General features: G+C 43.5%; 1 protein-coding gene across 1 annotated transcript in view; it reads left to right on the top strand.

Annotated features, from left to right (window-relative positions):
• Positions 1 to 20,796, top strand: part of LOC135115773 (metabotropic glutamate receptor 2-like) — a 110,461-nt gene that overhangs the window by 68,458 nt on the left and 21,207 nt on the right. The window contains exon 2 of the mRNA XM_064032790.1: positions 13,460 to 14,382. Coding sequence (XP_063888860.1) covers positions 14,145 to 14,382 — 238 coding nt within the window. The 5' untranslated portion in view covers positions 13,460 to 14,144. The remainder of the gene's footprint in view (positions 1 to 13,459; positions 14,383 to 20,796) is intronic.

Genomic DNA, 20,796 nt, shown 5'->3' with positions numbered 1-20,796 from the left:
ATGAAAAATCCTTGGCTATTAGCACTAAGGAAGGATTCATGTCCAGTGTCATCACAGAATTATTAACGAAAAATGGAAAAGGTTTAATCTCATAGGCCTCAAAATGATCCTGAGATTTAAAAGGTATGTTTACAATTATTGCATCTGTGGTCAAGGTAGCTTCCAGCAATGGGTAGTAATACTGGATCATGTCCGCTGCATACACTGGTGTCAATTTGTAGGTTGACTGACCAATTTCTATTGTGTGAAGCAAATCCTCTACAGGAAATAGTGATGTTGTTACCCTGCCATTGACAGCATCCACCATGTTGCGAATTATCGCTTCATTAATGGAGAGAACTGAACCCAAGGAAGCTTCAAATACATGCAAAGCTTGATCTATAACCACAACGTGATTTATCACATCTAAACTATGTAAGGCATTATCAAGCACAGTTGTTAAATCATTTGAGTACTGTAATAACTCATTGAGATTAGTTTCTAATTTAACTATTTTATTGTGATGTAGGTTCAGGACCTTCTTATTAGTAGCTGCAACCGTTATTAGTTGATCATAATGTTTCCTTAAATCCTGTACATCCTCGTCCAAGGCGGTGCCAAAGAGATATTGAGACAGTTGTCCCAACCCATTTATGAGTCCTCTTTTGGTACGAGCGTGCACTGGATGAAGGTTGTAGTCATGCTGAGATTGGTTCAATTTCCCGTGTAAGAATTCTACCCTTGCTTTTAAAGCTTTGATTATGGTTTGTGAGAAAACTTGTGTCTGGCTATGCGTTTCATCAGCAAGTAAGGATTCCAGTTCCTGTAAGGAGTTATCCAAAGTTTCTGAGACAGCGTCGAGGTCCGAAGTTACGGAAAATAAGGTAGAAAAAGGATATCGAACCAGAAGAACATCTTCTATTAAGGTTACTTCCCCAAGATGTGTGGTGAGAGCCCCCGGTTTGACATGCAACGCAGTGGACGCTTGTAGCACTTGCAGCATGCTCAAGAAGGTAACCAGGAGGCCCAGTGCCATCTGTAAGTAATGCAGGCAATTAGCTGCGTGAGCGAAGGTTATTCCTATGCGTCTTTATAGTATTAGTAGAATTAAGGTTTGTAACCTGATCAGTAGTACTCTCTGTTGATGACTGGAGCTGAGCGTTAGTCTTCACAAGCCGATCACTATGTACTATCTCAGCAGTGTTAAGAAGAGGGTCATGCACCTCAAATTTGTTACCATGTAACTGGCGGACAACCGAGCATGGACCACTAAATTTAGGGGAGAGTTTGGAGGTCCTGTCCGGATAACGAACTTTAACTGTGTCTCCAACCTGTATCGTGACAGGGGTCGCACGCTTGTGTTGTCTAGCCATCATTTCTGCCCTAGAAGCTTGTAACCTACTTCGGACTTTAGCATGAATGTCCTTGAAAACATGCATATGTTGTTTAACATAGTCATCTACGTTGTATACTGGAGTTTGTGGACTTGCCAACAAATCATAAGGAAGATTTTTATCTTCACCATATAATATATAATGTGGGGATTTCCCAGTACTTTCACACATTGAACTGTTAATGCAGGCACCAACGTGTGGTAACCAGTCCTCCCAGTCATCATGGAGACTGTTTACAACTGGACGAAGAACCTCCAGGATTTTCCTGTTTGCTCTTTCTACTAGTCCGTTTGAAGAAGGATGGTAAGCCACAGTGTAGGTGTGTTTAATGTTGTACTGTGTACATATACCTTGTAGGATTTCATTGCGAAATTCAGATCCATTATCACTTAACAACACTCGTGGTGCTGAGTATGGACAAAACAACTTAGTTACTAGCGCATGCGCTACATATTTAGCAGATTTTTCCTTTAAAGGTGAGAGAACCACGAACCTTGAAAAATGGTCTACACACACAAGTAGATACTGCGAGCCATTTTGACTTTTGGGTAATTGAAGAAGATCAATGGAGACAATGTCCCAAGGTCGCTCAGGTAGTGGATATTCCAGTATTGGGGCTGGTCCTTTTACCGCACCCTTGTGCTTTGCACATGATATACACCTGGCAACATAATCTTCTATGTCAGTGCGCATGGTAGGCCAATAATAGCTTTTACGCGCTGCTTGTAGAGTTCGCTCTCTTCCTGGATGTCCCGCACTTGGCATGTCGTGTACTAAGATAAGTATGACATGGACTAAACTCTCAGGAATGATGTGTTGTTTACTAGACTCTCCCATTTGGGGATTATGTCGACACAGAACATTGTCTGGTGACATGAAAAATTGAGAGAATGGTATATGTAGACGTGGAAGATTATCTTCTTCGCCTGACTCCAGAGCATGTATGACCTTAGACCATATTTCATGCTCTCGCTGTGCTTTACTTAATTCCTTCAAGGTGAAGTTATTTACAGGGATCGAGTCACCGACAGCTCCCACAGGCACATTTCGTGAAAGTGCGTCGGCTACTACATTAGCACGACCTGGCAAGTACTTGACTACTGGAGCAAATTCCTGCATGGTACAGTACCATCTTGCCACTCGTCCAGTTAAATTTTTCCCTTTGAAAAGTTCAATTACGGGTGCATGATCCGTGTAGACTGTAATTGGATATCCAAGGATAATGTCCTTAAAATGTTTTAAAGCCCAAACTACAGCAAGTGTTTCTTGATGAGTGACAGAGTAATTAGACTCTGCTGGATTAAGCACACGACTTGCATATGCTATTACATAGTTTTTGCCTCTGGCATCTGTCTGCATCAGTACTGCTCCCAGTCCTAGAGAAGAAGCATCCGTGCAAATAATGAACGGCTCTGAATGCTCTGGGAAAGCAAGTACAGGTGCATTTGTTAATAGTGATTTTAATTCATTGAAACTTTGTTCATGAGCAGCCTCCCAATGGAAAGCAACATCCTTTTTAAGGAGTTTAGTAAGTGGGGATGCAATTGCCGCAAAATTCTTGATGAAAGGACGGTAATATCCCGCAAGACCTAGGAAAGATCTGACATTCTCCACCGATTTAGGTTGAGGAAACTTCTGTACAGCTATGACCTTTTCATCCACCGTGTGGATTCCTTCACCATCGACTACATGGCCAAGGAATTTTATTTTGGCTTTTAGAAATTCACATTTAGAAAGCTTTGCTTTAAGTCCAGCTTCTTCAAGCTTCTGGAGGACTAATTTTAAACTCTCCAGATGGGATTCTTGATCCTTACTAGCGATGATTATATCATCCAGGTATGCAAACACGGTTTTGCCAAGTAAACCCGTGAAAATACTGTTAATCATTCTCTGGAATGTTAAAGGAGCGGATTTTAATCCAAAAGGCATGCGTAACCATTCGTAATGGCCACTAGGCGTACTGAACGCCGTTATTTCCCTTGAAGTGGGGGCTAAGGGAACCTGCCAGTATCCTGACAACAGGTCTAAACTAGTGAAAATGTTGTTTCCACGACCTAAGGACATTAGAAGGTCGCTCAGGACAGGTAAAGGATAATGATCATCCACTGTGACATCATTAACCCGCCGGAAGTCGATTACCGGCCTGAAAGATTTATCATTCTTGGGAACCAAAAAGATTGGTGAATTCCAAGGAGAGCACGATTCTTGAATCACTCCCTTGTCAATCATGTCATGAATCATGTCATCTACAGTCGCCCTCTGACTATGAGGAAGACGATAAGCTGGTATATATACTGGCTTAGTGTTTGGTTTTAACCTAATGTGGTGTTCCGCTCGATCGGTCACACCTAAGGATTCTCCAGGTAGTGCCAGGACATTGCGATACTTCCCCAATAAGTCCAAGAGCGCGGGCCTCATTTCGGGGTAGTCCACAACATTGACAAACGAACATAGGGTTGGCGCCTGCCCCAGCTCGGTGTCAACAGTAGACTGACTCACCGAAGAGACGCAGGCTCCAGGCAGAATACTGGGTTCTGGTACCACTTTCTTGTCATAAACCAGGCACTTTCCAAGGAAAAGACCTTGTTTGATCCTTACAGAACTTCCAGTAGTGTTCACCACCAAAGCATCAGTGACATGACCCTTTCTAATTGTGGAAAGAGTCGATTCAACAGCCAATCGCCTAACATTACCTATACCTTCAAGACAGATGTCACTGCCTACAGGAGCTTCTGGAACACGAATTGTAATCCGTTTTGCCACACGAGCAGGAATGTCATAACTGGCATTGACAATTGCTTTTGCTTCCCTCCATGCTTCTGTTATATCCTTATCTCTCGTAGGAGACCGGACAGATGGAATCGTTTGAGGCTCCCCATTGGATCTTTGTCCCTTCCGTGATAAAGAACCGTTTCTGGGTTGCCTGGAAACCAAAGGTGCAGGATGTTTCATCCCTTCCAGATGTCGTCCGCAGTACATGACTGTATTTTGCTTTGGATAGACTACTATCTGGTGAGACTTCATGGCTCTTAGCCCTAATAAGCCGTCAGAAGGAAGTTTAAAGTTACTGACTACATAGAAATCAGTTTGAATAAGCTGAGTATGCTTAGATAGACTTATTGGTAAGGAAATTTTTCCTAAGATTTTCAGGGCTGACCCTGTGACACCAGAAAGGTTCAAGTCACTTGGACGGAGTATCCATTTACCACCGCGTGAATTCCGTTTCAGAATCTTGTAAGATTCTTCAGAGATCACGTTTACTGTGGCTCCAGTGTCTACAGCCAAAGATAAGCGATGCTTACCTACCCTAGTTGGTAATGCCATTATGTCTGTTTGGTTGTTGGCAGCATTTATGGTTGAATGCACTGACATGTCAGAAGAATCTGCTGCCTCAGCGTCTTGCGCATTTAGATGTTTTAGTCGGGTTTGTTTACTACTGTGCGCTGGTCTTCCCCCGACTGCCTTGTACTGTTCAGGTTAGCTCTGGCCTGTTTTTCAATTCTCATATTGATTATATCTTTACATTGCTCTGATGAGTGTTTACACTGGCCATGTATGAGGCAGTATTGGGTAGCGACGTCCCTGTAGGATCTTGTCCTCCCAGTTTTCACTTGGGGCGATGCACCTGGTTTTGGTCTAACAGAGAGATTACCCCCTTTTGTTTTGTTCTCCAAGTCGGATTTATTTGCTGCCAATTTTTGGTCCTTTTGTTTCTTATAACATCTTTTTTCAACATGACCTATTTTATGGTAGTACGAACAGACATTTCCAGGCCTCGCCATGGCTGCCGCACAAGGTTGAGATTGGTCGTCATCCATGAGTGGAGCAACCAATGAGGTTTGAGTTTCCGGAGAGGCACCAGATAGCCCTCTTTTCTCCCGAATCAGGACTGCAAGGTCAGCTACTGTGTCTCCCGGTTTAAAGCGAAAATGACTTGCGGTTTTCTTCACTTCCCCATTCACCAATGATATGTAAAAGATGAATTCCAGAAGTCTTCTGAAATCTGTTTCTGTCATACTGTTTCCTTGGAACCAGTTGTTAAGTCGTAAGACATCCATGAAGTCCGTTACGAACTGATGTGTAGGAATTAAAGCTTTCATTTCGTGAAGAGAGTTAATTTCAGCTGCAAATCTAAGACCCATCTTGGAGGCTAGTACCATGAGGTCAGTTTGACTCTTACCCCCAAAAATGTTCAAGAAATTTTTCTTGAAATTTGCATAACTAGTCCCTATTTCAAGCGGACTAAAAGCGCTGGTATTCATCATGTGTGCTGCTTCTCCAGCCAATTTAGATCTGACGAAAGAGATCTTGTCTTCATCGGTGATAGTATTTGCTCTTGTCATAACATCCTCACACAAACGGATGAAATCGTGAGCCCTTTCTTGCGGGTTTTCTCCGCGAAATGCTGATATTGTTTCAGGAATAGGAAGTACCTTAAGTGTAGTAGATGCATGCAAGGCATAAGGAGAGCCAGTAGAGGTTGAAGCAGAAGCATTAGGATTAGCCATGGTTGCTGCTGATAATGATGGGTATTTATTCCCTGATCTTGTAATCAACACGTTTCCGTCCTCATGAGACACGGTATTTTCCACTGTAGTGGCTTTTGGTTCCGTTGATAGTGCTTCTGATGATCTAGTGTCACTATTATCCGCTTGGAAATGACACTCCAGTTCATAGATTTCAGCTAACTTCTCAGCTTTAGCCATAAATGTAGTATTATTACTATCTTAATTAGGTATTAATTACACACTTAAATTACGTTTCCATCGTCCAAAGGCGTTTCCACTCTTAAAGGATGAATGGTTAGTATTTTGAGAAGTGTGAAAATTTTAACAGAATTGAAGGTTTAGGGACAGAAATGGAATTATCCTAGTTATCCCTGAACACTTAAAAGAAAACGAGAGCGAGCGCTCCGTCCAGCCGAAAAAGAAAACGGTGTTTAAGAGGCAAACTAAATTATTTTAATTTCCACATAAGTAACATCACTGTGAAATAGGTAAGTTATACATGAACCCTAACAGTGTTTGCGTTACCACAAGTGTTTTATTTAATATTGGTGTGGTGTACCACTAAGTGTCTGTACTCACGACTGTAGCCGGAGAAATTCACACTTAAAAAAAAAATATATATATATATATATATCTTCTTAGGAAGACTCCTTCCGTCTTGGGAAGCTCCTCTTAGGATAGTAGTGTTCTTGTAGAATCCTGCAGGATTCCTGCAGGTGGAAGATGTGTTGGTCTGCGCCGAGAATGTCTGCGCCGATGATGTCTTCGCCGAGAATCTACGACGAATAATTAGACCGAGGGGAAACCAAAGAATTGTTAGGTTTCTCCTCGAGTCTTTTAAGTCTCCTCCTTCAATAACAAAGAGAAGTGAATCTTGGGAGTGGCAGGCTGGGTGAGTAAGGCGAGACCGTTAGGTGCGTCGCTCTTGGCTTGGTGCGAGTGTTTTGGTGTGTCAGCGTAAGTTCTGTAAACAACGCCGGCTCGCTCCTCTGCTCTCCTCACTACCCTGCCACTGTTTGCCGTTTTCTCCGATCACTGTGTCCGTTCACCACTTCACTTTCAACCACTGTTTATTGTTGTTGCTCTTGGCCCTGGAGTTAGTTATTCGTATCTCATTAAGCTGCCACCAAATGTTCCGGTGTGGTTTTGAATTATCAATTACCACTGGACACTGTTCATTAGTTTCTTACCTTTATATAATAGGTAAAGTCACTCTTGATGAGTTTCTGTGGTTTTCAGGTGAATGTCAAAGGTGAACGTATAAAAATAGGTATATTTAGATATATGTACAGAGTTCTGGAGAAGGGTGTGGCGCGTACGGGACAACGGATGTCCTCTGCGTGGTACAGCGTTACACCCTGGCAAGAGACTGCCGGAGCCGGCACAAGGGACGCTTAGCGCCTTCAAAAAGTGCTGACATTAGAAATAGGGGCGGGTTGACCGCACTCACAGTACATGCATATATTCATAATTATTACTCTCTAATTACATAAATAAGGCAAAGGAAAAGCTACTTATAGCTAAGAGTAATACATGCCAAAATACATTAGGGAGAGATTAACTATGGAGAATACTTAGATACTGTAATGTAGGTGCTACCGATTACTTATCGATGGCAATAAAAGGAGTATGGAAAGTTCCATGGTGTGTGTGTGACGTAGGGTGGCGTGATCATATCCGCCCCACCCTTATGCGCCAACACCCACTATCTACACTTATGCATATATGTATACATACACTTATATTGCTAATCAGGCAAGGCATTATAAATACAATACATATTATTATTAATTATGTGACACCATTACATTTGACTGAGACGACACAAGTGGTGAAATGGCGTCAAGAGGCTGGAATCATTCTCCATATGCATTCTGCTACATGTGTGGTCAATTCAGTAAGACAAGAGCAAAGAAGTTCTCTGTGACAGCATTCGGAAAAATGTGTGAATCTCACAAAGCATATTTTGCTGTGCCAATTGAGGATCAAGACAAGACCTGGGCACCTCATTTTGATTGTGAACATTGTAAGAAAACATTAGAAGGTAAAATAGCTGCTAGCTTTACAAGAATAGGATCCGATTAAGAATAAAGAATAGAAATAAAATAAGTTTAATAGAAACTCATAGTGTTATTCTTTTAGAGGATGGTATAGAGGGGAAAACAGAGCCATGAAATTTGCCATACCTAGAATATGGCATGAACCTACTGACTGTTTTTTTCTGCATGTTGGATCCTTCCAAACATCGATCTGGGAAAAATGCACCTGTTGTTTTCTAGTCAGACATTCCATCTTCCATTGCACCAGTACCATACAGTGCTGATCTTGCTGTACCAGCTCTTTTAGAAAGAAGTCAACTATCAGAAGAAAGCAGCAAGTCATAAGATGAGCTAAACAGAAAGGAAGACTGTGACATCACAGATACAGTTGTTGATTAGAGGAGTCCTTACTACCCAAACCAGAAACCTTAATGACCTCATCAGAGATCTTGGTTTGACAAAGTCGAATGGTGAGCTTTTGATTTTAAAGCTAAAGGAATGGGATTTACTTGATAACAGCGTGCAAGTGACCAGCCAAAGAAAACGTTACAAACATTTCTCCAGCTTCTTTGGAAAGGAGGAGAGGCTGTGCTACTGCAATGATGTATCAGGCTTTCTTGATGCTATTGGGATTGCTTGTAATGCAAATGAATGGAGACTCTTCATTGACAGCTCCTCCAAAAGCCTGAAAGCTGTACTTCTCGGCATTGGAAACAAATGTCCATCTCTCTATCTTGCTCATTCTGTGCATCTCAAGGAGGACTACAGCAGTGTAAAGCTTCTACTGGAAACTTTGAACTATAACAAGTATGGCTGAAAAGCTAGTGGAGACTTCAAGATGGAGGGTTTCTTAATGGGACTGCAAAGAGGTTTTACCAAGCATCCCTGTTTTTTTTCCCTTTGGGACAGTAGAGACAGAGCAGCACATTATCAGAGAAAGCACTGGCCTCCAAGGATTGATACTACAGTGGGAGCACACAATATCAAACATGAGCCATTGGTGAATCCTCAATAGGTTTTGTTTCCTCCACTACACATCAAACTGGGTCTCATGAAACAGTTTGTTACAGCTGTTGACAAGGAGTATGCTGCCTTCAAATATATTCTAGACTTCTTTCCTAAGCTTTCAGAGGCAAAGACGAAATCTGGTATCTTTATTGGACCACAAATAAGGAAAATTATGGAGTGCTCAGAATTTTTACAGAAGCTCACAGAAAAGGAGAAAAAAAAGTTTAGGAGTGTTTCATTGCTGTCGTACAGGGATTTCTTGGCAACAAGACTGATAACTATATGGAACTGGTTGAAGCTTAAGTGAAAAAAATATGGTGAGATGGGCTGCAGAACGTCCATGAAGGTCCATATCCTAGATTTTCACCTCGACAAGTTCAAGAAGTATATGGGAGCATATTCACAGGAACAAGGGGAGCGTTTGCGCCAAGATATAATGAACTTTGAACAGAGATATCAGGGATCCCTTAATGAAAACATGTTGGGAGACTACATCTGCGGGCTCATACATGAAAGTGATATGTTATATTCACGCAAATCAAGAAAACAGTTAATTTTTAATTCTAAAAATTGGTTTTAGAAGTAAAAGAAAGAGTGTCATTTGAAGTTGCTTATTGTTGTCTGCCCAAAACTGGTGAAAATTGTGAAATTTAGCTATTTTGCGGCAAAAATCATTCTAAAAACCACAAAAGCAAAGTTTGACAAGAATAATGGACATTTACTATTGTTTTGTAATGAAAACAGTTGAAAAATAATACTTGTTTGTTAGACAAAAATCGTGTTACATAGTGTAATTATTGGTTTTAACGCTAATTATAAAAGATGGCATTGGACCTAATTATTTCCATTAATTAAATTCGATTGACGTGATTCGTCTACCTGGAGGTAATGAATACCAGCAGGTAATGACGAGCACACTGAGAGCTTATTTATAATTCAGGTCAGTGTCAAGCTGCCTTCGCCGCCCTCAGAAGAGTTCGTGAGGCCCACACTGTTCATTAGGACAAGATCTGAGGAAGCTTCTTAGATCTTGCATCAGAACACCTCAAAATGTCTTTTCCCCTCCACCCACCCCCTTCTCTCTCTCTCTCTCTCTCTCTCTCTCTCTCTCTCTCTCTCTCTCTCTCTCTCTCTCTCTCTCTCTCTCTCTCTCTCTCTCTCTCTCTCTCTCTCTCTCTCTCATCCTGAAGGTCATAGGTCAGCGGTACAATTATTTATTCCACGCTTTAGTATAGTAAGGTGCGAGCCGGGAAAATTCTGGCCCTTCCTTTCTGCGCGTGGAGAGTGAGCAACGTGATGGGCGGTGACTTGTAGGTGGAAGATGCAAGTCGTGAACACTACTGGAAAGAGGGAGGGAAAGGTGAAGGTGAGAAGGGAGTGAAATTATACAAGAAGGGAGGAAGGAATGAAAAATAGGATAATGGCTAAGGTGAAGAGCCAGCGAAGGATGGAAGGAAGGTGGGAAGGGAAACGGAGGGAAAGGTAAGGGGAGAAAGAATCGATAAAATAAGGGAGGGAGAAGATAAGGGAAAGGGATGGAGAAGATAATAGATAAAATAAGGGAGGGAGGGAGACAAAGTCGTGGGAGGAAGGAAGTTAAGAAGGAAGACTGAGAGGAAAAGAGAGTGAAGAGAGAAATGAACAAATGAAGGAAAAATGAAGAGACAGCAAAGGGAGGAGGGAACGACTGAGCGGCACCAGCGTGTACTGAACAGAGCGAAGGGTGTCCCAGATTAGTGAAAACGCGGACTACCTGTGTAAGTAAACAGGAAGGTGTATCGATGTGCCACGCCTGCTACGCACCACTTAATAACTTGCCAAAACTCTCTCAGGAAGGTCTACTGATGTCCGCCCCTGCCACACACCACTGCATCACTCGTCGCAGGAAGGTATATTGATGTGCTGCGCCTGCTACACACCACTAAATCACTCGCCGCTACTCCCTCAGGAAGGTGTATCGATGCCCCGCGCCTGCCACACACGATTGCATCACTCGTTGCTGCTCCCTGAGGAAGGTGTATGGATGTGCCGCGCCTGCCACACAACACTGCATCACTCGCTGCTGCTCCTTCAAGAAGGTGTATAGATGTGCTGCGCCTGCCACACACCACTGCATCACTCCCCGCTCTTTCCTTAGATAGGTCTACGGACTATTGTTTCCAGAGTTCACTAACTCCCAATCAAGATAAAGAAGTAAATTTTTGACTGATAGAAAGAGAAGATGAGAAATAAAAGGAATGTCGCTTGAAAATGTGTGTGTGTGTGTGTGTGTGTGTGTGTGTTACAAAAAGCAACAACAGACCTGTAACATGTCACACTTTCGATTATATATATATATATATATATATATATATATATATATATATATATATATATATATATATATATATATATATATATATATATATATATATATATATATGGAGGAGCAGCAGAAGAAGATTATATATATATATATATATATATATATATATATATATATATATATATATATATATATATATATATATATATATATATATATATATATATATATATATATATATATATATATATATATATATATATATATATATTTTTTTTTATTTATTTTTTTTTTTTTTCCCGTTAATATTATACAACACTTGAACAGTACACGCGCCACATCCCGCAACCTCCCTCCAATCCCCTACATGCGCCACAACCAACATCCTGTAACCTCCCTCTAATCCCTGCACCACCGCACTCATAACCTCCATGTAATATTTCATCTTCTTTCATTGAATATGTTGCTTTAAATCGAGTTAATATTAACTGCCTAGGAAGCGTTAGGTGCTTGAGGTTCCTGGAGACCCTCCTCGGCACTGACGTAACGGTAGACTACCCTTCTAACTCCTCCTGTCATTAGGTGCTTCTCTGGCAAGTTTCTTTGATCGCTGCGTCCCATTAACCCAGAGAAACACGTCAAAGGGAACACGTGCCAGTTGCGTGACGTTGCTAAAGACAAGTGTATGTTGTCACTCTGTGCGTGTATCGCAGCGCGTCTGAAGTTAATAACTGTTTTTAGTGCAGCTTGGCCCTCCTCTTCCCGGCCCTGCTACCCTCCCTGGCTCTGCTTCTCTTCACGGCCACCCTTCCCTTCCCGGCCCTTCTTCCCTCCCTTGCCCTCCTTCCCTCCCCTGCCTTCCATCCCATCCCGGCCTTCCTTTCCTTCCCGGGCCTGCTTCTCTTCCCAGCCCTCCTTCCCTTCCCGACCCAGCTTCCCTTCCCGGCCCTGCGTCCCTTCACGGCCCTGCTTCCCTTCACGGCCCTGTTTTACTTTTTGGCCCTCCTTCCCTTCTCGGCCCTCCTCCTCTTTCTGATCCTCTTCCCGGCCCTGCTTCTCTTCCAGGCCCTGCTTCCCTTCCCGACCCTGCCTCCCTTCTTGGCCCTCCTTCCCTTCCTGACCCGGATTCCTTTTCCATCCCTGCTTCCCATCTACGGATGCGAGAAGGAAGCAGAGGAGGAGGAAAACATGCGGGAAGAAAAAAACATCAAGTCCTCTTGTTAAATATCCTGTGAGGAGATGGAAATTGTGGAAAGAGGAGTATCAAGCGTGGTTCGCTAGTCTTTTGTGGAGGAAGAGGAAGAGGAGGAGGTAATTAAGTGAAAGGAAGAATATCAACCCTTCAGCGGTTAATTAGTTTGTGAGGAATTAAATAATATGATGCTATCTCCTATGGTTAGTCCTTCATTGAGCACGTGAGAGAGAGAGAGAGAGAGAGAGAGAGAGAGAGAGAGAGAGAGAGAGAGAGAGAGAGAGAGAGAGAGAGAGAGAGAGAGAGAGAGAGAGAGAGACAGAGAGAGAGAGAGAGAGAATGATCATGAACATTCGTTAGTATAATGTTCCAGTTTTCGGTCTTCTTATCTCTCTCTCTCTCTCTCTCTCTCTCTCTCTCTCTCTCTCTCTCTCTCTCTCTCTCTCTCTCTCTCTCTCTCTCTCCTCTCTCTCTCTCTCTCTCTCTCTCTCTATCTATCTATCTATCTATCCCTTTCTTTCTCTCTCTCTCTCTCTCTCTCTCTCTCTCTCTCTCTCTCTCTCTCTCTCTCTCTCTCTCTCTGAATATAGAACGTTATATATAAAATTCAACGAAACCTTTATTTATGTGCTCAGACTTTACAAAAAAAAAAGTATGGAACGTAGGTCTGGTACAGTATCATAAGTATACAGATTGACAAAGAGAATACCAGTGAGTATGTGTGTGTGTGTGTATGTGTGTGTGTGTGTGTGTGTGTGTGTGTGTGTGTGTGTGTGTGTGTGTGTGTGTGGGTGTGTGTGTGTTTTCTAACGCGAGAAGAAATATAGGAAGTCATATTTGTTGTTTAGCCTTAAAGCGACATTCCCTCATTGTGTTGCGTTTGTTATTTTACTGAGAATTTTTTGTTTGTGAGGAGAGAGAGAGAGAGAGAGGAGAGAGAGAGAGAGAGGAGAGAGAGAGAGAGAGAGAGAGAGAGAGAGAGAGAGAGAGAGAGAGAGAGAGAGAGAGGATAAATTTTTTTTTATGTTTTCCAGGACAGACGGAGTGACGGCAGCGCGCGAGCAGGCTGGACACGAGAGACGAGACAGTGACTTGGGTGCAGACCTTCGTAAAGATAGTGAGGAATCGTGGGTGCGTCTGAGGAAAAGAGGGGCACTGAAGAAGCCGCCTCCACTTTCCTCATATCTGGGGAATAAAGAAAATATGCGGTTTGACAAAGATTAAAAGAAAAATACGATTTGACGAAGATTCTCAGCCGTGACCACCTTCACCACTACCACCACCACCCTCACCACCACCACCACCACCACCACCACCGTCGTCTTCGCCGCAATTGCCGCTGCCAACACCAAAACCACTCCCTTCATTCTTGTTCCTCCTCCTCCTCCTCCTCCTCCTCCTCCTCCCCCTCCCTCTCCATCTCCTCCTCCTCTTTCATTTCCATAAATAGCTCTCTTTTTCCTCACCTTACCACCACCACCATAATGCATTCCATCCACATCCTGTCCTACCTCTCCGAGCCTCCGCTCCCTCCCTCACCTCCTCCTCCTAACGGGCGTGCTCCTCTACCTCGCGGCCCCAGCCCGGTCCTACAGCACCCTGGGCCATGAGCTTCTCGACGGCCTGCCGCTGGATGGAACACGCAGCCTGTGGAGGACGAGGCAGAGTCGGGCGGTGGCGGGGCTGAACGTGACGTGGCCGGACAGGAAAGTGGTTGCGATGGACGGCGACTTGATTCTCGGCGGCCTGATGATGGTGCATGAGCGACACAACGACATGGTTTGCGGCCCAATCATGCCACAGGGGGGTGTGCAGGCCCTCGAGGCGATGCTCTACACCCTGGACTTCATCAATGACCAGGTGGACTTCATCCCCGGCGTGAGGCTCGGGGCTCACATCCTGGACGACTGCGACAAGGACACATACGGACTCGAGCAGGCCGTCGATTTTATTAAAGGTCAGACCGTTGTCCGTTTTCTCTTTTCTTGCCTCGGGTGTCAGTTATCTTATTTTTCTTCTCTGCATGACCCCTTACCTTAAACTCTTTCCCCGAGCTTGTGTTTTCTCTGATTCTGCCTCCTATTGCGTTCGTTAACTCATAGCGACAAAATCCTCTATGATTTATATTTTTCTTTATCTTTTGCACCAGATGCGTTCGTGCAGTTAATTATATATCCTGACCTGTGCGTCCTGCATGCATTTACGTTCCTCGTCTGACGCATCTAGCTACTTCCTTTCCCCGTGTGTGTCTGAGGAGGCCATTTTCCCCGCCACTGCCCTTCCCTTACCCTGCCTGCCACCCGCCGCTGCCCTTCCCTCATCCTGCCTGTCACCCGTCGCTACCATTCCTTCCATCCTCCACAACCACAACCACTCATTCAACAGTCTCTTCCCAAAATGCAATACCACCCTTGCCACCACGATTCTCTGTTCTTTTTGAAGACTCAGTCAAGCTACGGGAAACATCATAATGATGCTGTCAGAGGGTAATGTCATGGAGCGCTCCCCACCCTTGGTTGTTAAGAGTCATTTCGGTGATAATTCTTCCCGTCCATCTTCCCGTAGCCTTGGTCGTTAGGCGCGCCTGGGCTGGCGGCAATGGCTGCGCGGTGTAGTGCTTGATTGGTGCCCCAAAGCTTACAGGGTTCGATTCCAGGTTAGGGCAGGTTTTCGGTGGGAGAGGCAGCGCTATGTGACCTCGATGTTGTGACGCTATTATTGCAGCCAACACACATAGAAACTCTCTCTCTCTCTCTCTCTCTCTCTCTCTCTCTCTCTCTCTCTCTCTCTCTCTCTCTCTCTCTCTCTCTCTCTCTCTCTCTCTCTCTCTCTCTCTCTCTTTTGCTGTAGATAAAAAAGTACATAAGAGCATTAGAGGAGTGACAAAATACTCGGATATTCGAGCAAAGTAAGAGGTCATTCCTGGATCCTTCTCTCCTATTTTAGCCTCTTACTTTAATTTCTAAATGTACTTAAAAAAGAGCCTGCACAACGCCTCTCCGTCTCTCCTCGCCTCACCTCGTCAGTGCGGCAGAGGCACCAGTCATTAGTTGTGTTCTCTCTGCGGGCAAAGTGAGTGTCCTAGTTAAGCTTATCAGGGAAACAGTCGCCAGCCTCTCCCTCAGTGCTGGCCAGGCGTGGACGAGTCGCCGCGTTAGGCTAGGAGAGGCAATCTTTTGTTTTGATGGGAACTGGGAGAAAAGCCGTCTCTCTCTCTCTCTCTCTCTCTCTCTCTCTCTCTCTCTCTCTCTCTCTCTCTCTCTCTCTCTCTCTCTCTCTCTCTCTCTCTCTCTCTCTCTCTCTCTCTCTCTCTCTCTCTCTCTCTCTCTCTCTCTCTCTTACTGGAATTAAAAAAGTGAAGCAACCTTTTCCTTCATCTTCATCTCATTTAAACGAGTAAAAGTCCAGTAATTTTAGTTAATTACTGTTAGCAGGAGTGTTGGCTGGAATGTCGCGAGGGAAATGGGAATGTTCTTACAGCTTCATCTCTCTCTCTCTCTCTCTCTCTCTCTCTCTCTCTCTCTCTCTCTCTCTCTCTCTCTCTCTCTCTCTCTCTCTCTCTCTCTCTCTCTCTCTCTCTCTCTCTCTCTCTCTCTCTCTCTCTCTCTCTCTCTCTCTCTCTCTCTCTCTCTCTCTCTCTCTCTCTCTCTCTCTCTCTCTCTCTCTCTCTCTCTCTCTCTCTCTCTCTCTCTCTCTCTCTCTCTCTCTCTCTCTCTCTCTCTCTCTCTCTCTCTCTCTCTCTCTCTCTCTCTCTCTCTCTCTCTCTCTCTCTCTCTCTCTCTCTCTCTCTCTCTCTCTCTCTCTCTGAAATCCATACCCACCTATAAAGAGTGAAAGATTCTGTTTCATAACTGGCAAAGGAGAGTTTTACGTCCACAGAGCCCCGGCGGGAAATTTTACATACCCACACTCAAGTCACGGTCTGGATGAGTTAGTAGTGATGGCAGGCGTTACCAGGAAAGTGGTGGGCAGTGAGAACAGGAGCCTCCTCATTAACTCTCCACCATCAGGGAATGACGCAGGCAAGCAAACAGGCATGCAGGTAGTGAGGAGCAGCAGGAGCCTCGTTAACTTTCCTCCATCAGGGAGCGATACAGGCAGGCAGGCAGGCAGAGAGGAGGAACTGGAGCCTCGTTAACTTTCCACGATCAGGAAGCGACAGCGTCAGGCAGGTAGGCAGGCATCCAGGCAGAGAGGAAAAACTAGAACCTCGTTAACTCTCCACCATCAAGTAACGACAGGGTCAGGCAGGCTGGCAGTCAGGTACGTGCACTAAAGGTCACAGTGACACGAGGCACGGTATCCAAGTGAAGCAGGAGGGAGAAGACAAGAGTGGGATACAGCCGTGTTCTTGGCGACTGTTTGGTGATCGTGACTGTATGTCTGTCTTCATGGTCTGCATTGCTTGACACTTTGGAAAGACGACAAATGTTGATCGTGTGCGAAAGTTTCTAAAAATAACAATTATTGTTCTTATGAGAAACAGGTTCATAGAAATAATACTGATGAAGGTAGAAAAATGCAAACTAAATCTGGAAAATAAACCGTTGTTTTCTACAAACAGTACATTGCGTAAGCCAAATTCTTGTTAAAATTAATTTATTTAAGATATTACGAGATGGAGTGTGCATTTGGTTTTGTTTTGTTTATGTATTAGAGATTCTGGGCAAGCGTAACGGAATTGACAAGGAAAAAGGCCTTCTGAAGGTTCCCTAAAAGAAAAACACAAAGAAAACAGTTCATTGTGCATTGTTAATATTCGCACTGTGCTGATTACAATAACTAATGGTCATTAACACTTACCCAGAAACCTGAGCACATGGGCAGGACACCACGCCCAAACTGACAGGGATGCGTTAGGCAGCTGCTTCCTTCTATCACGCTGGGAGGGATAGTTGAGGAGGGAACGACTGTATTGGAAGGAATTTTAAGGAAGAGGAGAGAGATATAATGTACCAGGACATAAAACAAGGTAGTCAGGCAAGGGAGAGAAGTTTTGAGTAGGGACATTAGTGGAAGGAGCGGCGTTGTGGGGGAAGAACTTGAGGGAGTAATAGCGATGAAGGGAGGGAGGAATTTTGAGAGGCGAGGGATATTGCTGGAAGGAGGCAGGGAGGGAGGAGGGAGGGAGAAAAGAGGTAGGAGAGATAAGAAAAGTACGCAGAAAAAAATAAGAAAGGGAAGGAAACTTTTAGAAGCTTTAAAAGTCCACATGATGATAACAGGAAGAAGAAGAAATCGAGAGAAGGAGAATAAAAAGTAATTAACGGATGCATGTGTGTGTGTGTGAGAGAGAGAGAGAGAGAGAGAGAGAGAGAGAGAGAGAGAGAGAGAGAGAGAGAGAGAGAGAGAGAGAGAGAGAGAGAGAGAAATAGTGAAAACGGAGAGGAAACACAAAAGAGGAAAGAAGTCAAAACCGAAGGAAATAAATGATAACAGGGAGAAAATTTAATGGTCGTGTCTTGAGAAACTTTCTTACTCCTCTCTCTCTCTCTCTCTCTCTCTCTCTCTCTCTCTCTCTCTCTCTCTCTCTCTCTCTCTCTCTCTCTCTCTCTCTCTCTCTCTCTCTCTCTCTCTCTCTCTCTCTCTCTCTCTCTCTCTTTCTCTCTCTCTCCATTTATCGTTATCCTCCCTTGGCCGCCTCTTCATCTTTATTTTAGTTCGGGTTTTCCCTCATTCCCTCCGCTCCCCTTCCCCTCCAGCATTCCCTCACTAAATTCTCCCTTACCTTCCTTGCAGATGCTCGGAGTGCTGAGAGAGCAGGAGGGAGAGGAATTTTTCCTCTCTCTCTCTGGGCAAGTACTCCAAATGATAAAAAAAATTTCCAACATCTTAACCATTTTCAGGAAAAAAAAAATGTGATAAAGCAATCTGCAGTAATAACAGAGGCATCCTGTTCTAATCAGTACCTGAGGAAATACTATCGAAGGTCATGCTTTCCTGTTTAGATACTCAGCTCATTGAAGAAAATTTTCCTCAGAGCTAATGTGGTTTTAGACAAGATCGCAGCACAATTGACATGGTCTTTTGTCTGCAACAGCTCTACGAAAAAGGTAGGGAGCAAAACAAATATCTGTTTATTGCTCTCATTGATTTGAGATACAGTCACACCATCAGGATGCCTAAAACACCGATGACCAAGCCAAATACTGTACGGTCAACTTGGTGAAAGAAACAGAATTGTTGGAGGCCCAAAGAAACGATATGATGACCAATGCAAAACCCTTCTGAGGAGGTGTGATATATAACCGAAGATACTAGAGGCACTGGCGATTGACAGGCAGGTCTGGAGGGCTGCACGTGCTAAAGGGACTACACTAATGGAACAAGCGATAAATAAATATATATATATATATATATATATATATATATATATATATATATATATATATATATATATATATATATATATATATATATATATATATATATATATATATATATATATATAGATAGATAGATAGATAGATAGATAGATAGAGAGAGAGAGAGAGAGAGAGAGAGAGAGAGAGAGAGAGAGAGAGAGAGAGAGAGAGAGAGAGAGAGAGAGAGAGAGAGTGTGTGTTCATTAGCGAATGTGTGTGATGAAGGAAACGAGAAGTCGAAGACAAAATGTAATTTCCCCCTCCACTCGCGTGCATACATACACGCACACATAAAGAAAAGAATAAATAAAAATAAATAAAAATAACGAAATGAAAGAAAGCTAAAAAAAGATACGAAGAATCTGTCATGTGAGGGAAGATTAGGGAAGTGTAGAAAGGAAAAGAGAAGTAAAGAGTGACCTGATAATGGCAGAAAGAAGGGAGATCTTTTGGTATGGGAAGTAGGTAAGGGAGAAACAAAAGGACATCAATAAGATTACATGACTACTGCTTCCGTGTCAGAGACCCGTCTTTGTGTGCTGAGCGCATAACAGAGGTGATAGTGTCTGGCATGGAGGCATACATTCCTCACTCTCGTCCTAAACCTTCTAAACCTTGGTTTAACACAGCCTGTTCTCGTGCTATACATGATAGAGAGGTGGCCCACAAAAGGTACTTAAGCCTTCCATCATCATAATCTCATGCACTTTATATTTCTGCCCGGAGCCATGCCAAGTCTGTTCTCCAACTAGCCAAAAACTCCTTCATTAACAGAAAACGTCAAAAACTTTCAAGATCTAACTCCCCTCGTGATTTCTGGAATCTAGCCAAAAATATCTCCAATAACTTTGCTTCTTCTTCTTTCCCTCCTCTACTTCAACCAGATGGCACCACTGCTATCACATCTATTTCTAAAGCTGAACTCTTTGCTCAAACCTTTACTAAAAACTCTACCTTTGACGATTCTGGGCTTGTTTCTTCCTCTCCTCCACCATCTGACTACTTCATGCCACGTTTTAAAATTCTTCGCAATGATGTTTTCCATGCCCTCGCTGACCTAAACCCTCGGAAGGCTTATGGACCTGATGGGGTCCCTCCTATTGTTCTCCGAAACTGTGCCTCCGTGCTTGCACCTTGCCTAGTCAAACTCTTTCAGCTCTGTCTGTCAACATCTACCTTTCCTTCTTGCTGGAAGTTTGCCTACATTCAATCTGTTCCTAAAAAGGGTGACTGTTCTAATCCCTCAAACTACCGTCCTATTGCTTTAATTTCCTGCCTATCTAAAGTTTTTCAGTCTATCCTCAACAGGAAGATTCTTAAACATCTATCATTTCACAACCTTCTATCTGATCGCCAGTATGGGTTCCGTCAAGGCCGCTCTACTGGTGATCTTCTGGCTTTCCTTACTAAGCCTTGATCATCCTCTTTTAGAGATTTTGGTGAAACTTTTGCTGTTGCCTTGGACATATCAAAAGCTTTTGATAGAGTCTGGCACAAAGCTTTGATTTCCAAACTACCCTCCTACGGTTTCTATCCTTCTCTCTGTAACTTCATCTCAAGTTTCCTTTCTGACCGTTCTATTGCTGCTGTGGTAGACGGTCACTGTTCTCCTAAATCTATTAACAGTGGTGTTCCTCAGGGTTCTGTCCTATCATCCACTCTCTTCTTATTATTCATTAATGATCTTCTAAACCAAACTTCTTGTCCTATCCACTCCTACGCTAATGATACCACCCTGCACTTTTCCACGTCTTTTCATAGACGTCCAACCCTTCAGGAGGTAAACATATCACGCAGGGAAGCCACAGAACGCCTGACTTCTGATCTTTCTAAAATTTCTGATTGGGGCAGAGCAAACTTGGTATTGTTCAATGCCTCAAAAACTCAATTCCTCCATCTATCAACTCGACATAACCTTCCAGACAACTATCCCCTCTTCTTCAATGACACTCAACTGTCCCCCTCTTCTACACTGAGCATCCTCGGTATGTCCTTTACTTATAATC

This window comes from Scylla paramamosain, chromosome 29 (genome assembly GCF_035594125.1).
Source record: "Scylla paramamosain isolate STU-SP2022 chromosome 29, ASM3559412v1, whole genome shotgun sequence".
Taxonomy (NCBI): Eukaryota; Metazoa; Arthropoda; class Malacostraca; order Decapoda; family Portunidae; genus Scylla; species Scylla paramamosain.
The sequence above is the reverse complement of the archived record's forward strand: the minus strand, read 5'-3'. Positions and strand labels throughout refer to the sequence as shown.